At 38.1% G+C, this 19210-nt stretch overlaps 2 protein-coding genes and 2 pseudogenes across 3 annotated transcripts; all 4 read right to left on the bottom strand.

Annotated features, from left to right (window-relative positions):
• Nucleotides 1–9457: 9457 nt before the first annotated feature.
• LOC113046254 (chemokine XC receptor 1-like) lies at nt 9458–10450 on the bottom strand. The gene has a single exon (XM_026207196.1). It carries the CDS (start codon nt 10448–10450, stop codon nt 9458–9460), a length of 993 nt encoding a protein of 330 aa, XP_026062981.1.
• LOC113045360 (chemokine XC receptor 1-like) lies at nt 10326–13668 on the bottom strand. Of its 2 annotated transcripts, none has more exons than XR_003275977.1 (4): nt 13560–13668; nt 12862–12909; nt 11132–12700; nt 10326–10458 (listed from the first exon to the last, which is right to left on the bottom strand). XR_003275977.1 is itself a non-coding variant. In XM_026205700.1 (4 exons), the coding sequence occupies exons 3-4, from the start codon at nt 12698–12700 to the stop codon at nt 10450–10452; spliced, it is 1032 nt and encodes a 343-aa protein (XP_026061485.1). In that variant the 5' UTR covers nt 12862–12909; nt 13560–13668; the 3' UTR covers nt 10416–10449. The 2 variants fall into 2 exon arrangements, 1 of the variants encoding a protein (XP_026061485.1); XM_026205700.1 differs by having other exon boundaries at nt 10416–10458; nt 11678–12700.
• A 1458-nt stretch (nt 13669–15126) lies between these two features.
• LOC113046255 (chemokine XC receptor 1-like) lies at nt 15127–16186 on the bottom strand (annotated as a pseudogene).
• A 1995-nt stretch (nt 16187–18181) lies between these two features.
• Nucleotides 18182–19204, bottom strand: LOC113046363 (chemokine XC receptor 1-like; annotated as a pseudogene).
• Between the last annotated feature and the right edge of the window lie 6 nt (nt 19205–19210).

Genomic DNA, 19210 nt, shown 5'->3' on the forward strand with positions numbered 1-19210 from the left:
TCAGCGAATCTACCTTACTTTCTGCTGCAGGAAGATGAAGACCACGAACTCGCGCATCAGGGGTAATCGTACATTGTTCTAATCCCTGAATAAGTTCGAATTCACTGGCAATATAATGGCTTCTTCTAAAGTAATAGGTTTAATACTACGTAATCGAATACGAGTCTCCCCATTTCCCACATGTGCAATAAAGTGATCTCTAGCCAATAAATCCTGTGTATCTGCACCTACTGAAGAATACGCCTTCGTCACCAACCTCCGCAGCGCATTACCAAACTCACGTAAAGTCTCGTTCGGCATGCGCTTGCGTGATGAAAAACTAACGCGATTCCATTCTGCGGTTTCACATGGTTCAAAACATTTAGCTAAAGCATCTTTCAATAAAACATAACTGCGCTTAGCCTCCACCGAAAGACCACTATAGATATCTCGAGCTCGCCCCGATAACAAGAGTGACATAAATTTCAATTTAATTCCGTCATTCCAATTATTTACCACAGCTGCCATCTCAAACTGTTCCTTCCAATCAGACCATTCTCGACCCGTACCGGTAAAGGTCTCCGGCATAAACACTGGACGCGCCATAGACACGTCTGATGATGCAGCTGGGGCTAAAGACGACGGTTCCGTTACAATTGCTGAGGTAGATGGGGTAGCCACTGACACATCCCTGTGCCTATCTCTGCCCTCCATTGTACGGCTGTTTTATTATCGTTAGGGATTAAATCCCACCGCTGCCACCAGTGTAACAACCGCACAAAAGGACAAGGAAGGCAGAGACCTGCACAATCAGATGGCAGTTTATACACGATTCTTTATTACTTGTTAAAATATAGCATTCTCTCATAAAACAGATTACCCCCTTGTTTGCCTAAATTGGCCCACATACAAAACGGACGAGCTCACATCAGGTGAGGAGGATACACAGAAAATCTTCAATTATCAGTTTATGAGTCCACCTAATCAGCTTCTCAAAATCTCGGTACTATCTCAAAGTTACATCAGTCACGAGCTCTCCTAGCCCAAAGTCATGTCCCTAGCTGTCTAACACATTTACCCACCACTGACTGCCTATCTTCACCGCCGGAGATACTAATTATCCCGAGCGGCCGTCTAGCGTTTCCCCATCAGTGAGAGCTTGCGGAATCTCTCTCGAATAGTGCTCAACCAATCCTTAAATAATCCTCATCTCCTCCTACATCAGCTGTACACTTTAATTTAATCAAGCCACAACAATTCATTCAAATTAAGGGGCGTGTGCATTAACACCTAATTCCAATTATTCCCTTCTCATTACAATACGAAGGAAACTTTTAAAATTAACCACAGCATTAACAACGACCTTGAAATAAGAGCGTGAGATTTATCTGATAATCAGATGCATGAAGGAAGCGTTTGTTTCATTAGCAAACAGACATCTGGCGCGTTTTCTCTCAGAATCATTCGCTGATGGAGAGGAAAAGTTAAATAGAGATGAAGATGTTTTCACACTGAAAGAGAAGCGATCTCGCTCTCATAGACATGCCAGGCTATATCTGCAGCTAAACTGAATAAAAGCAGAATGAACTGATGAAACAAAAAAAAAACATACTGTGCAGAAAATTTAAATAATTGCTAATTAAATGTAGCCTATATAAAACAATCATAAAATTGCCATTAGGGAAAAAAATATCGATTACAAATTATTGATTATTGTCCAGCAGTGTATTTGATTTATTACAGCTAATTAAAAGTAATTAAAAAAAAGAAGATAATTCCATGTAAAAAAAAAAAATAATAATAATTATTATTATTATATAGGCTACATACATAAAATGATTGTATTTGACATTTCTGTCACTTCTGAAATTATGGCTACGCCCCTGGTGTGCTAAAATGTTAGCTTATACATAATACTCTTTAAGCTATTTTTTAAAAACTTGGCTTACATACATTTTTACGTATGCCATGTCGCATCATTAAACTAGCATTTAACAATGGACAAAAGTTTTTTTTTGTTGTTTTTTTTTTCTAACCTATGGTTCTCTAACCATAAATGATACTGTAATTTGCCCCCTGACTAAGCATTTAAAGAATTTAGTAGAAGCATTTAAATAATCCCGTGAATGCACTTAAAGAATGCAGAATCGAATCGTTATAATCAAATCGAATCGAATCAAATTTAATTGTGTGTCGAATCGAATTGAATCATTCTAAATTTTCAAAAATCATTCTTGAATCGAAAAACCTATGAATCGTAATCGAATCGAATCGCTGCCTTGCCAAAGATTCACAGCCCTAATTGTGATGTCCATATGTTTTTTTATATTGTTGAATAAATGATAGGGGCTGTGTCATCTATTAAAAGGTGGCCAAAATTGAAAGATTAAGTGAATGTTTGAATTAAATGTTTGGCCAACAGCCTAGACAAGGATTTGATTCTCCTGTAAGTGTAACAGCAGGAATTACCCTTTGGCTCCCTTTGCAGACATTTGTAATAACTTGATAATAGATACAACATTAATATTGTTTATTTTGTATTAGCCTACATAATTTATTTTAACAGTGTTATTAACCAATCATTATTGCCATTTTTTAATATATAATGCATTTTAAGTCATTTTAAAGGCTAATGGTGGCTTAGGTCTGTTTTTATAACCATAGATATTATTAATATATTAATATATATGTATATATGTTTTATACATATATATTACCATGGCTACAAGAACAATGCTTTTCGGTCTTTTTCTTGCTAAACCATGGATAATTTTTGTAAGGGAACCTGGAAAGTCAGGGAGGATATTAGATGCGTTGGTGGTGGTGAAATTATTTCTGACATTAAAACTAGTTATTAACATCAAAACAGTTTCACAGGAATTTGACATCTAGATGAACAGTTTACAGTTGTTTCTATGACTGCAAGTTATTCTCCTCAAATGCTATTGACTTTAGAAAAGTGTACAGGTGCTTTTCAATAAATTAGAATGTAAAGGAAACGTACTGAATAAATTCAAGTAGTTAAAGTCAAGAAAATCTAATCATATTACCCCAGTCTCTGCACTGGCTACATGTTAAGTTTGTATCAGTTAAGTAAGTAATTTATTATTTGTAAGTAAATTACTATTAATTACCTATACGGCCCTAAATGGTATAGAGAATTATGACGCTTTGAGCATGATTGGAACGCGGAAGTAGACATTCAGATGAATAAACTTTTAATATAAATTAAATATGTTGTTTTTGCGTTTTTGTTTCGTTTCCACAACATCCCGTATAAATACAAAGAGTTTTGGTTTACGACGAACAGAATAGAAATAAATGGTCTAATTTACAATTACTCACTCAACGGCTGTGTAGACCAAAAATGTATTATTTGAATATTATTTCTAAGTATTTGTGAAGTTTTAGTGCTTGATGAAGTTATACTGTATTTACTGCATGAGTTAAAGTCTGCCTGAACATGTTAAGATCATATGACAGACACAGGGAGAAGAGCTAATTTTGCTATCTATAGATAGATAGATAGATAGATAGATAGATAGTAAATGATGCAAGTCTGAGAGTGCAAGTGCAAGTCTGCAGCCAGACCCTTCTCCATTATATTATAATACAATTATACTGCTGACTCTTCACTGTTACCAAAAGGACCAAAAATGAAGTTCATATGCTTCCTGTGCATGTTTTCTAAAAGAATGGAATCACAAAAATGATGACTAGCACTCACAGTTTATACTAAAATTTGGTTCATGTACATGTACAACTCCAACATGTTAGATTAACTTCAAAAGAGTGAAGGTCCTTCAAGTCCACTTTGGGCAATGGTACACTTCAGGTATGAGGATCTAGTACAAAAGGCTAATCATTCAGAGTGATGGCTTGGGGCGATGTGTCCTGGACTATGAGGACAGTGCTGCGCTGGAGTTTTTTCCACTTCCCTCGCTCTCCCCACTTGAGTGCAACAATTAAGCAGAATTGCTTTTAACAAACAATGTTTTGCCCACCACGGCTTTGGACTCAGAGGACATTCTGGCCGACACATGAGGTTCTCTCCCTCCAAGCGGACAGGAGAAATGCACCTCCCCTGTCTACAGTGAGCTGTTGGATGTGGTTACCCGCGTGGTGGATAAACTGGGGTTGGATTGGGAAGTAGACGCAGCCCAAAAATGCCAATCCTTATCTAAACTGGACGACCATTTTTTAAATAGTCGTGCACCTGCCCAGCCCCGTAAGCCATTGCCCATCTTCCTCAACCAATAGATTTCGAGGTCCTGGAAGCAGCCTTAGGGGTTCACATATCACGCCTAAAACGTGTGGAAAACGCTAGGTGCACTGCTTTCTCCTCCTTTGCGGCATTTAACATTGACTGTCTCTCTGCAAATGTGCTTCGAGCAGCGTCGGACAGAGCTACCACTCCACGTGTCCCCTCAGACATTCTGCACACTACGGCCTTCAAAGTTCGAGGGATCCTGTTGGAATAAAGTTGGCTGTAAACACGCTGCAGGATCATATACAATGGAATGCAACGACCTTGACACATGCATTTGCTGTGCTTATGGACACCTAGCCAACAAATGACCCAGAATCACTTTGTATGCTTTTTTTTTCTCCGATTCAGCTAATTCCAGCTGCGTTTTTCAGAACAACTATTGTCTGTAGCTCTGTGGTGGCCCACTCAGCCATGGTTTGTGGAACTGTTCAGTCTGTTAGCGGGCTTTCCAGGGGTGATTCCCTTCTGGGGAATGATCTGACACCCAAGTTTAGATCTACAGAAGCTTTAGGCGTGGCCTTTGAGTGGAGTGAGTTAATATGTCCTGGTCCTTCAGAAGAGGCCACCGAGACTATAATTGATTCTTAGGCCTTCTTCTTAATTAATTCTAAGTTTCTATGAGACGTTTATATGCCTTCAAATGGAAACTGTTTAATACCTGGTGTAGACTTCGTAATATGGATCCTGCTAACTGCCCTATTGCTTCAGCACTGGAGTTTCTTCAAGACTGTTTTTCAAGGGAGTAACACCAGCCACACTCTTAATGTGTACGTGGCAGCCTCAGCTAACCACACATACGTAGATGGCATCTCAGTGGGCCGTCATCCCCCGGTCTCTCTATTTCTGCAGGGTTCGCGATGGCTGTGGCCTTTCCACCCTGTGCGAGTTCCATTATAGGATCTATCCTTTGTTTTATGAGGATTATCAGGACATCCGTTTGAGCTCTTGGAAACTTAAAAATTAAAAATAAATCCTTACTCTAAAGACAGTCCTACTTTTAGCTTTTTCCACCCTCAAGAGAGTTGGGGATTTACAAGCTCTTTCTGTTTCAACTTAGTGCATGGATTTTGCACAGTATTTGTGAAAGTTTCGCTGCGGCAGGAAGGTCCTCATCGAGCACTTTTGTCAAGTTTTACATTCTAGATGTGAGGACGGCTCCTGACTCCCGGGTTCTCTCCGCTTGAGCAGATGCTTTTCTTGGATCCCAGCTATCTCAGGTACGTCAGGCATGATGGTGTAGGGTTCCCATATGGTGACGTCACCGCAGCATCGAAGTGACCTATGAAAGGGAACATCTCGGTTACTTATGTAACCATGGTTCCCTGAATAGGGAACGAGATGCTGCGGTCCGGGCCGTTCCGTACCTTTATAGCGTTTCCTTAGATCATGAAATCTGAGCGAAATAGCATGCTGCATGCTATGTGTACGCATGCATAGGGCAGTGCCAAACACTATTTGGCCAATAAAATTGGCAGGATGGTACAGGGCTTCAGACATTCTACACGTCAAGAGGTGTTCGCATGCGGTGATGTCACCGCAGCATCTCGTTCCCTATTCAGGGAACCATGGTTAAATACGTAACCGAGATGAAATGAATATTTACAGCTGATTGACCAACACAGTAAAACTCTTTTCACCAATGAGAAACCTTTTGGCACGCACATTGCTCCAGGCTACAGCTTCCCCTGTCTCTCCCATTCTGGCATGAACGGCTCGAATGGTTCCTATATCAAATGAAGACCCTCCTTCTGAAATTTGAGATGAGTTGTGATTGGTTAGCTGGGCCAGTGTGTGTTGTGATTGACTCCACTCTGAGCCTGGTCGGGAAATGTCATGCCCCTTACCATAACCAACTGTCAGCTTCAGTTTAAATATTACATCAAAATCAAATCAGTTTGAGCACAATTTAAAAGTATACTTTTATGTACTAGAAAGTGGGCCAATTTAGTCCCAAGGAGTATTGAAACATGTACACTTACATATATAATACTAGAACACTGATATATGTATTAAAATATTATTAAAATTTATAGTACTTGAACTTTACTTAAGTATACTTAATTAAACTTGAAGTACTACTTTTTGGTAAGGGACTTATTTTATTTTGTGGTACAAAAATTTTATACAATTATAGCAAATGACGACTTTGCGGGATTTTTAAGGCAATGTTTTTATTGTATAACTTTGTATGAAAACAGACCAGAATCTAACAGATTGTTTTTAAGTTTTTATTTTGCGTTTTGTCCAGTTCTTCTAATATTTTTGCTAAATAAAAAATCCTAAAAAAAGAACGCAACTGGATTAATGTTTTATGAGCCCAAACTGTCTTGGATAAAATACCTCTTTAATAAAAATGACATTTGAAGAGTGCAATTCGAAGCGCTATGAAGCTGACAGATGTCACACTTGTTGACTACGGTTGCCACCTACTGGACACTGACGGAATTACCATCCAAGACTGAGGCGTACTGACATTTCCTCTTTTTATTTCTTAGTTATTTTACTGCACAGTGGAAAATTACTTCTCAGCATTCTGCTATGGCATTTGGTTTTTCATCTGCTTTTTTTGGTCTCTGTTCCTCTTTGAGAAATTTTCTTGACGCATTAGTCTGCACATTACAGCTCTAACTAGTCCAGACTTCTCCGAAGACAACAACCTCAAGAACACAAACGTTACATTGGAAAACTAATGCCATTCAGTGATGTGACACTTTTGTAAAAAAACACTTTTGAAAATACATTAAATATGTTCACACCAACAATTTAGGCTACACATGTTGCAGTTCAATTTAAGTAATCTGATTGTTTGCTGGCTCGATATGTTTAAAGGCAAATTATGCAGGTGTAACTATACTAAATGAAACGATTACATGTATTAAATTCTCAAAATAAAAAACTTAAGACATTTGATATAAAATATTTTATAATAATAAAAATGCTGTCTCTCTCTCTCTCTCTCTCTCTCTCTCTGTCTCTCCCTCATGGCTGTTTTAAATAAATATATTTATAGATACCTACGTTAACATTTTATGACATCTGAGGTTAATTCAAACTGTTTAATGTCAAATGGAATAACCACACACACACATATTTTTTGTAAATATATTTTTGCAAACGATTATAATTAAAGGGGGGGTGAAATGCTCGTTTTCACTCAATATCTTGTTAATCTTGAGTACCTATAGAGTAGTACTGCATCCTTCATAACTCCAAAAAGTGTTTAGTTTTATTATATTCATAAGAGAAAGATAGTCTGTACCGATTTTTCCCGGAAAAACACGACCGGCTGTAGGCGTGACGTGTGGGCGGAGCTAAAGAATCACGAGCGCGAGTAAGCTTTTGTGTTGAGAGCGTTTGGAAGCTGTGACAGCTGTGAAGGCTGAAACTGAACGAGAGCAGCAGCAGCGACGACTCCCTCCGAGCGGGGCTCGAACCCGGGTCTCCGGCAGGGGAGGCGGACGCACTAACAAGGAGGCAGAGATATTTTAGGACTGCATTATCCTTAACAAATAAAGGATGTGCAAATCCGGCGTCAAACTGGGCCTTGTTTGTAAAACAAGCATCTTCGAAAAAAAAGTGAAGTGACATTCAGCCAAGTATGGTGACCCATACTCAGAATTTGTGCTCTGCATTTAACCCATCCGAAATGCACACACACAGAGCAGTGAACACACACTGTGCGCACACACCCGGAGCAGTGGGCAGCCATTTATGCTGCGGCGCCCGGGGAGCAGTTGGGGGTTCGATGCCTTGCTCAAGGGCACCTAAGTCGTGGTATTGAAGGTGGAGAGAGAACTGTACATGCACTACCCCCACCCACAATTCCGTCCGGCCCGAGACTAGAACCCACAACCCTTCGATTGGGAGTCCAACCCTCTAACCATTAGGCCACGACTTCCCCCAGGAAATTGTTCCCCAGAAATGCAGGGAACAAACAAAAACACTTGCACAACTCCGATGCTCTGTAAAAATAAACTCCATCCACTGGTCCCTTAATGCTGTTTTTTTTGGTAATCTGTGCAGGGTTGTCTTGCCCTGGCAACCAAAAACACACTCCTTTTGTGACATTTCCCGACGCTCTCACTCTGATCAATGAATTGTCATGATTCTGCCCTCGTGTCCTTGATTTTTCCTAGTCTTGAGGCAGGATCATGACAGACCCATGTTTTGTGTACAAGCGCATGGCCTTGTCTTTGGGCCATGTGCTTGTGTTGTCTCGTTCCCTTGCCCCGCCCCGCCCCCCTTGTTAACCTAGTCGTGTCTTGATTGTCCTATCTGTAACACCTGTCGTGTCTTGATTAGTACCCCTATTTAGATCTCCTAGTGTGCTCTGTCTTGCGTCGGTTCATTGTCATTGAGATTTGTACCTGTGATTGAGATTGTATCCTGTATAGCCGTGAGTGTTATTTGTAGTTAGTGTTCTCCTGTCTTGAGTCTTTGTTTGCCTTGTTTATTGAGTTTTGTAGAATTATTTAGTGTCTACCCTAGCCCTTGTTTTCCCCCTCGTGGGTTTTGTTTTTTCCCTTTTTGTAATAAACCCTTTGTTTGAGAATCCCTGTCTGCACCTGAGTTCCTCCCTTACCAATACCTGACATGAATGCCTGTGCTCTCTCAGTGCTCTGCTATACGGGAGCGCGCGCTCTTCCGGCAGTACAGAAGTGCCCTTATAAGGAAATTCCGCTCCATCTAACGCCACACAGAGCCATACTCGAAAAAAACTTTCCGAAACTTGTGACAAACCGGAAGGAGTATTTTTGGAACAAAAATACCCCTTCAAACATACAACTTGATTTTTGAAACTTTGTCCATGTTTAGCATGGGAATCCAACTCTTTAACAGTGTAAAAAACTCAGTATGCATGAAATAGCATTTCACCCCCCCTTTAAGGTGTCCAAGTATTCATGTTTTCAGGCAAAATCTTTTTTTTTTTTTTACTTGATAGTTACACCACTAAACGATTTATATATATATATATATATATATATATATACACATACAAGATTCAAACTTTTTATTCGTCACACATAATTATATAGAGCATATATAATAAAACCTCTGCTATCAATCTGTTATTCATCTCAATAACTTTTTTGAGCCAATCATCTGCACTGTAAATGTCATGTGACTCACTTTGGAGCCGCAACAAAATGACACCATGACCTTTGACACTATCAGAGATGAAACTGAACAGAGAATCTGCTTGGGTTTCTAAACATTTACACGCTGAACCCTTTGCGAGAGCCGACAGAAACCTCTGCTCCATGGCAGGTACTTCCTGAACTTCTTTCTTCCGAAGATGTGGACAAGTGGATTCAGACAGCAGTGGGAATATGCTAGAATGTGAGTGGAGCAGTAGATGTTCTCCCAAACACTCTCCCTAAACACAAAAACACCTAAAGACCTCAAGGACAAGAGGAAGAGGAAGATGTTATACGGTGCCAAGCAGATGAAGAATCCCACTGCGATGCTTAGGATGGTGCAAACGGCATTGTTTCTGCTTCGGATGCGACTCTGAAGGATGGAAAAACCCATCCATGTGTAGCAGAACACAATAACCAGGAATGGCAGCAGGAAAAACAGAATTATCTGAGTGAAATATCCATAGACCTCCACAAACACTGAGTTATTGGTGGGAACACAATATACACCATCAGGTCCATCCACAGTCCCAGAGAAGATCATTTCAGGCAGACTGAAGACCACAGAGATCAACCAAGCCACAGCAGATGAGATGTGCATGTAAATTCTGCGATTCCCTACAGATGAAGCGAACACCGGATACACCACCGCCACGTATCGATGGACTGTCATGACTGTGAGGAACATCATGTAGCTGAACAGGCCCAAAAACATACTCCAGGTGAACAGCTTACAGGCCAGATATCCAAATATCCATCCCCAAATATGACTGATTGTCCAGGGAATCAATGTGAAGGAGAAGATGAGGTCGGACACTGTCAGATGGAGGAGTAAACAATCAGCAGAGCTGCTCAAACCCACTTTCTTCAAGACCACCCAAAGCAAAAAGCTGTTTCTGGGTAGACTGATGCAGATGATGAGACTGCAGCAAATGGCACTCATTATCCTAAGTGAAAGATTCTCCTCCTCAAATGTCACCAAAGGATAATATTCCTCATATATGTGGTTGAAGTCATAATCATAACTGATATTGAAGACCTCCTGCGTAGTATCTCCATGCATTATATCGTCTGTAGAAACACACAGATTGAATAATGTCAAAAAATTATGCATAAAGATCGTATAAGGGCACTAGTCAAGTCTACTTTTGAAATTCAAAAGTAAAATAAGTAAATAAATGTAAATAAAATAAAGGTTCCAAAAATTAGTTTTTGTATTGAAGCAAGCCAAGAACAATTTTTGTTCCCCAAAAAAAACATTTAGTGAACAGAGCTTAAAAGAACCATTATAAATATTTTTTTGAGCTTGAAGAAGATTTTAATAATTTAAAGAACATTTTTTCCACAGTAAAGAACCTTTTGTACAATGGAATGTTTCCATAGATATTAAAGGTTCTTCAATGCCAATAAATAAAATTTATTTTTAAGAGTGTATTTAGTCACTGTATTCATGCATAATTTATGTAACACTAAATAATAACATTTTGAATAATTTTTACACAATTCTTTGACATAAAACGATTATACATAATGAACTAAAACACCATAAACTGACCACTATGACACAAATCCTAATCTTTTGTAGACATGCAATGGTTTTGTGTGAGGAACAGAAAGTAAACACAGAAAATTGCAAACCTATTCCTTTTTTTGTTGTTGTTGTTGTTGGAATGATCAGAAATGAGAATTGCATGCATGCATACCACAAACAGAGAAGGAAAGAAATATGCAATGTAAGAAATACCTTGGTTGATCTGGCGGTTTGTTTCTTCAATTATCAGTGTTGTCTCCCCTAGAGACACTGAAGAATCTGTCTGCTTTCAGTAACATAAATGTCCAGCCCACATATTTACATAAAACATGTTAACACACATTTTCGTTTAACAGATACATTCATCTTAAAATCATTAAACAAAATAGAAATACAATTTTCCAATATAAATTCTAATACTAATACTAATAATACAGAATGCAGTAATAATCAGGAAAGCTGAAGTTTTGCTTGAAATTTTTACAGTCCCATATATACATTTATATATATTTATATATATATATACAGTATACACACACACACACACACACCTTTTTTGTTGTTACATGAATTAAAAAATTACAAATATTCGTGATATATATAAAATATCATCAATATACTTTTAGGTGGGAAACAAGATTTTCTAAAAATAGAATGTAACTGACTGTTCCAATTAAAATGTTTTTCTAGGACTACATAAATTCATCATGTTTACGGTCTCAATTTTTACAGTGTTTTCAGTATGTTCAGCTCACTGACATTTGTTTGTTGCACTTCACAATTTTCTCGAGCTCCTTCATTCATGTACGGATGAATCCTGGAGTCGCTGGGATCTGTTGGTCCTCTGTCGAGCCCCGACTGCCTGAGTTCAGGCGAGCAGAACAATAAACTTGACAAGAGATTTCTGTACTTCCCTCTGAGAATATACAGCGCCGGGTTTATGCAGCAGTGGGAAAACGCCAGAATCCTGCAGATGATAAATGCAATATGCAGCTGATAATGTTCACAGGGATCAAAGCCATAGATGGACATCAACACAATGATGATATGATACGGCCCCCAGCATATGAAGAAAGCGATAACAATGCACAGCACCAGAATCACAGTTTTGTATTTCTGCCTGGTCGATGTTGACATGAGGGTCAAAATTATTTTGGTGTAACAGAAAACAATGATGGCAAACGGTACAAGAAACAGCAGAATGAGCTGAGCGTAATATCCGACATTGTCATTAACTGTATTGGGACTTTGACATGAGTATATGTTGATATGTACATCTTCTGCCTTTGCGGCTATTGAATCTCTCAGACAAGCAATCAAACTTATGATCCATGCACCAATGCAGGCGGCCTTTGAACATTTGAGCCTTCGACTCCGTGTAAACCAGTAACTTCTGACCACTACCACAACAAAACGGTCGAGGGTCATCGCGGTGAGAAGGATGAGGCTTCCATAGATGCCTACGAAATAGGCCCCGGTCATGATCTTACAGGCAACATCTCCAAAGACCCAGTGATGAAGAAGCTCCACGCACCAGAAAGGCAATGTGAGTGTGAACAGAAGGTCGAAAAGAGCCAAACAGAACATGAAAAGGTTGGTGGCCCTGTTCAGGTCTTCGTAGCAGGTGAGAGCAAACACGAGGAGGCCATTTCCCAGCATGCTGAGGCAGAAGATTGTGGCGTAGCACACGCCGGTCGTTTTTTCATAGTTATCGACCTCACACATTCGGATTAACCCCTCGTCTGAGTCATTATCATAGGTGTTGTTTGAGTTGAACTCCATCTAGCATAAACAAAAATTAGCATTTTAAAGTACTTTCTAATGCAATTTCTGATATTTGAATGATGTAGAAAATAACAACTATTGCATTTTGCATCTTCAGTACAGTATACACCATAGTATACAGAATAGAGTACAGCATGTAGCAAGAATGGAATGCTTACCTTAAGGTCACGGTTGACCGTGTTGTAGAACTGCTTAAGGAAAATAGTCTAAGTGACAAAAGAAATCACACTTCTGTAAGTGTTGTCATTTCCTTTTGCTAATGCTTGCAGTTTCACAATGAATAAACTTAATGTGGCTGGGCATTGCAGCATGTGGTTTCTGAGAAGTTTAAAAACCTTTGGCCAGTTGCCTTTATGTGTTTATATTTATTCTCAATTAATATTTCCGGGGGAAATGCAATTGCATTGCTTCTTTTTCCATTTCAGTCAAATCTGAATTTTAAACAATTCCTGCCATTTAATGACTCTTCACAGGCTTTTTAGAGGCAGGATACAGTTAATGCACTCGTATAACAGGTCTTTATATTGTTCTAAAACTATACACTATACACATAAATGTATACATTTCATTCATGTTTACAAAATTGTTTTTGACAAAATGTATATTTATCACATTTTCATATGAAGAACCTAATCATCTACATTTGACAATTATGTGTTTGATTCACTAAAGCATTACATTATCTTGCAGTATCATATCGGTCATTATTTTGTGTTTTTGTTTGCTGCTGCTAATGACACAGATGAACACATTAAGACATTGGATTATTAGTCTGCACATGAAAACACAAACAATTTATTAACAACACTGCACTATTTCCATATTAAATCATAGAAATGAATGTAAAATAAGTCACCTCAGCAAACTTCACTGCCGTCTTTTATTCTTTTCTGGACCATCTGTTGTTGTAAGACTAATAAGATCGAAACACATACCAGAGGACCACAATGAATCAGCTGACCACATATGACTACTAATGTGTCAAAACTGCAGTGAAGAACCAGAGTCCCTGCAAGTCCAAGAAACTGACTGGGTAAAATTTATTTTTAGCTTTTGTGAACATAGTTGGTCAAAGTAACGACAGAAGCACTTCTCAGAAACCTTCTTTGGTGAAACTGTTCATGCGCATGATTTAAAAGAATTCAGTTAGAAGTCTGTAAACATATCAGTTTATGAACTTCAATACAAACCAAAAACATTATATTTATTACTTTTGTTGTTTAAGAAAAATCATTGGAAAAAATGTCAGTTCTAGTTGCACATAATGTGAAATGCATTGATGAAGAGATGTTTTGTTAATCAAAGTTGCTTGCAGGAAATACCCGAAGAATCCTCAATGAGAGCATTAAGACCACAGCAAACACACAGGCGTTTGTCATTAGATTGATTTACTTGTGAAACAAAACTATATGGGCATAATTTTAAGATCAGGTAGAATTATTAGATTAGTCCTCACCAGTGACAGCACATCCTGACAAATCTTTCTTACCTGATACATTTTTAGTTTTCACCATGTTCACTATGGTGGTTGCACATACCCTTTCAAAAGGTACTGATATGAACAACTCAGGTAATAATGTAGGCCTACTTTAAAAGGTTACAGCGCTGTATCTTTTTTTAAAGACTGAACAAAGTTGGAGGAAAAGGCTTAGAAAGGAGAAGCTGAGACGTCAGACTTAGATCACTGAACCACTGTATATCAGGAAAACAGCAGCGATGTGGTTGGGTTAGGGTTAGGTGTTTACGACTGCTAAATTACTAAATTAATGACAGAAGTGAGGTCTAGTTTTGCAGAGAAATAGCTAAGGTTCATTGGAACTACTGAGGGATATTTTATAATGATTCATTCACTTTAATTTTGTTTTAAGTTCAAAGTGTAAATGTATTTTCAGAAACACTGGAAAACCTGTTGTAGGAAACATTTTCTGACATAAATTGCTAAAATTCAAATGACATATATTCATACATACAACACAAACATATAAATTAACATTCTCCAATATTATTTGTTTTATTTTCAAATGTATGAGCTTAATCAGAGGAGAACTGTATTTTTGTTAATAAAGCTGTTAATCCATTAATCCAACTAAACAAATGTAAAAAATACAAATAATGTGAAAAACACGCACAACTATTCATGTTGTTTAAAGTTATGCAGTAAATAGCTAACATGTTCACACAATATTTATCTGTTCATCATTTGTTGCATTAATGAATTTTTAAAAGAAAGCAAATATATAATGCAAATCAATTCAACAGTAAATGTATAAAACAACTTCTTGTAAGATTGCATCACAGATTTTCAGAGCTTTTCACATGCAATTTCACTGATCAATAGACATTTTACATTTCAGTCATTTTGTTGATGAAAATCAGTACATGCAATGTTCCAACACAGGCAAGGTTTTTTTAATCGTAGGGAGCTAAAACATAGACATTTCTTCACCGTTGGAGTAAATATGCCTGATTTGTCTATTCTGAGGCTCTGTGCTGTTTCTACAGAATTCTTAGAAGACCATAAAACACAGGGTTCAGGCAGCAGTGTGAGAAAGCCACCATCCGAGAGACATACATCAAATAGTCTATAGATTCACCCATCTCACAATCAGGAAAAGGAGAGATATTCCATGAAATCAGAGAGTCCAGAAATATGGCCACGTTGTACGGCCCCCATCCCAAGAAGAAAAACACCACAATGAAGAAGATGAGCTGCACCGTCTTTCTATGAGTGTGAAATGTTGGTCGAAGCAGCCGTCCCAAGATCACAGTGTAGCAAAAAACAAAGATTACAAAAGCAATAATGAAAAAGGAATTTTGCATGTATATACTTGACATTTTCCAATTAATTTGACCAGCAAAATCACAGAGCAGAACTGCAGTGGTGCTGTTGTTTTGAGCATCCATGAATTCATCAGCAGCGTTGTACACAGCTGAGTTGAACCTGGCTTGTGGGATAGCAGCACAAAGACTGATGATCCAGATGAGAATTGCTGTCACATAGCAGTGCACGCTCTTCCTAGACATGACCACCGACATGGGATGAACCACGGCCATGTAGCGGTGGATGGTCAAAACCGTCAGGAAGATGATGCTGCTGTAATATCCCGTGTAGAACACAAAGTTAACTGCTTTGCAAGCAGGATCTCCAAGAGTCCAGCCATACATGTAGTAGTAGGCCCAGAAGGGCAGGCCAAAGGTGAAAATCAGATCAGAGAGAGCCAGATTTAACAGAAATGTGTTGGTGAGGGACTTTAGATTTTCATACTTCACAAGGACCCAAATGACCAGAGTGTTTCCCACACAGCTGAACAGAACGATGATGAGGAAAATGATTGGAGTGATGGCTGTCGCAAACTGGATGGCATTTTTCTTGATAAAGATGTCAGAGGTTTCATTGGTTAAATATTCATAATAATCAGAATACTCGAAGGTGGTAGATATTTTATACTGATTTTCAGTGGTTGGTCTTTCATCTTGATGCATAAATGTACACTGAAAACAAATTGGAGACAATCTTCACTCAGAAAATTTCACATATGATTACATATGTGACATTATATATGCCACATCTCGGCTAGACAGTTGAAAGCTAACCCCATTTTGACTTGTTAATGATGAATGGAAGAATGGAAGGAAGGAAGATTTTCTGGCTTGTGATTTCAAGGTATTAGGATAAAACTAATGTTGAATGTGTACATTTTAAAATAGTTAAACATATTATTTGCAGTTCAGATTGACTACTTTACAACAACAACTAAAAATATCATTTAGTTCCTTTACCATTACCATAGTGGTCTGGTCTTAAGATTTTCTTTAAATCAATAATGTCCTGTTTTATATATGATTATGGCCTTTTTTGGTATAAATAAAAAAGTTGACTGCCCATGAAAGCTAGGCTGCACCCCCACCCCTTACTAAAGTGTGAAAGCTGTGGTGAACTGAACAAGAGAAAGTCGCAGTGATGATGTTGGGTAACATGGTTTTTCAGTTTATTTATTTTATAGTGGACTGAGTGGTTTATATTCAGTGAGCATATCTGCAATTTATTTAGGTCTTAGGTCATTGAGTGATTTATAAACGAGTAAAAGCAAATTAAAAGAGTGCAAGTCTTTTTTTAAGAATAGTATGAGTAAGAGCTGTGTTATAAGAAGATTCTTGAAGTTGGGCAGGTCATTCCACCAGGCGGGAATATTTAAATTAAAAGTCTGTAAAAGTGACTTTGTACTTCTTTGGGATGCCACAATCAAGCAACGTTCATTTGCAGAACAAAAGTAAAAGGTCGTTTAAAATCAATCCTAAATGTAACTGGAAGCCAGTGTAAGGACCTGAGGACTGGTGTGATATGCTCAGATTTTCTGGTTCTAGTCAGAATCCTGGCAGCCTTCTGGATGAGCTGCAGCTGTCTAATGGTCTTTTTGGGAAGGATGGTGAGGAGCCCATTACAATAGTCCACCCTGCTAGTGATAAAGGCATGGACACATTTCTCCACCTTGCTTTTTTAGACCCCAAGAGTCAAGGTATGCAGTCACCTTGACAACTTCAACTTTGTTTCCAAATGCATTGACTTTAGACTTATTCCTTGTTTAGCTGAATACATTTCTGAGACATCCAACTGTTAATTTCATCAATGCATTGACAGAGGGAATCAATGGGGCTGTAGTCATTTGGAGATAGGTACATTTGGGCATCATCAGCATAGCTGTAATAGGCAAATTGGTTCTAAAGTGTTACCAAAAGCTTTTGGCCCCTTTTTTTTTTTTTTTGCATATTTGTCACATTTAAAAGATTCAGAGCAAACAAATTTTAATATTACACAAAGATAATGCAAGTTAATATAAAATGCAGTTGTCCAAACCTTCTTGGCTCTACATGAAGAAGTAATTGCCCCCTAAATTGAATAGCTGGTCCTGCCGCCCTTGGCAGCAACAACTGAAATAAAGTGCTTGCAATAACTGTCAATGAGTCTTTCACATACTGTAGCTGTGGAGGAATTTTAGCTTACTCTGCTTTACAGAATTGTTTTAATTCAGCCACATTGGAGTTTGCAAGCATGAAAGGACTGTTTAAGGAAATTTCTTTTTTTGAGCCATTCAGTGGTGGACATGCTGGTGTGTTTGGTATCATTATCCTGCTGCACAACCCCATTGCGCTTGAGCTTGAGGTCACAAACTGACAGTCAAACATTCTTCTTCAGGATTTTCTGATAAAGCATAAATTGAGGTTCCCATGGATAAAAAAGCTTATAAATGACTTTTTTGAGAAAGCAAAATTGCTCATAGGTTTCCTGTAATAAGTAACTTTAGGAGTAGGGGTTGATGTAGGGCAATAGAAAATATGGTTTGTACCGTATTATAACCATTACACCAGCATAGCTATCCAGTCAGTGTGTTTGTGTGTGTGTGTGTGTGTGTGTGTGTGTGTTTGTGTGTGTGTGTATACATATAGTTAAACATTCTCCAATAATATTTGTTTTATTAACAAATTTATTTATTTTTAAATCTCTCTCTGTCTTTTTTCGTTAGCTGTTTATCTAAAATCATGAATTACAAGTCATTATACTGTTCAAAGGTAACAAATACAGTAAATAGCTAACATGTTCGCTACTATACTGTATATACAGTACACACCAAATTATTTGTTAAACAAGAAAGCAAATATACAATGCAAATCAATTTAACAGTAAAGATTTTTAGAGCTTTTTACATGCAATTTCAGTGATCAGTTTATCGTACAGACACTTTAACACTGCATTCATTTTTTTTAAACAAAAATCAGTGCATGTAATGTTACAACCTAGGGTTGTTGTGTGTGTGTGTTTGTGTGTGTGTGTGTGTGTGTGTGTGTGTTTTAAGTGTATAGACCTAATACATAGATATTTCTTCACCATTGGAGTAAATAAGCCTGCTGTGTCGATTCTGGGTTTCTGTGTTGTTCTTACAGTAAGTAAATAACATTTTTCTTCAAGTGGTTTCTGAATTTTATCCCCATAAAAACATAAAACACAGGGTTCAGGCAGCAGTGTGAGAAAGCCACCATCCGAGAGACATACATCAAATAGTCTATAGATTTACTCAGCTCACACTCAGTAAAAGGAGAGATATTCCATGAAATCAGAGAGTCCAGAAATATGAACCCACGAGTGTGAGATTGGTCGAAGCAGCCGTCCCAAGATCACAGTGTAGCAAAAAACAAGATTACAAAAGCAATAATGAAAAGGAATTTTGCATGTATATACTTGACAATTCCAATTAATTTGACCAGCAAAATCACAGAGCAGAACTGCAGTAGTGCTGTTTTTGAGCATCCATGAATTTATCAGCAGCGTTGTACACAACTGAGTTGAACCTGGCTTGTGGGATAGCAGCACAAAGACTGATGATCCAGATGAGAATTGCTGTCACATAGCAGTGCACGCTCTTCCTAGACATGACCACCGACATGGGATGAACCACGGCCATGTAGCGGTGGATGTCAAACCGTCAGGAAGATGATGCTGCTGTAATATCC

Source organism: Carassius auratus, chromosome 27, assembly GCF_003368295.1.
Source record: "Carassius auratus strain Wakin chromosome 27, ASM336829v1, whole genome shotgun sequence".
Taxonomy (NCBI): Eukaryota; Metazoa; Chordata; class Actinopteri; order Cypriniformes; family Cyprinidae; genus Carassius; species Carassius auratus.

Coding starts and splice junctions, on each gene's coding strand:
- LOC113046254 (XM_026207196.1), bottom strand. CDS start 10,450: ATGCATGGAGATACTACGCAGGAGGTCTTCAATATCAGTTATGATTAT.
- LOC113045360 (XM_026205700.1), bottom strand. CDS start 12,700: ATGGAGTTCAACTCAAACAACACCTATGATAATGACTCAGACGAGGGG.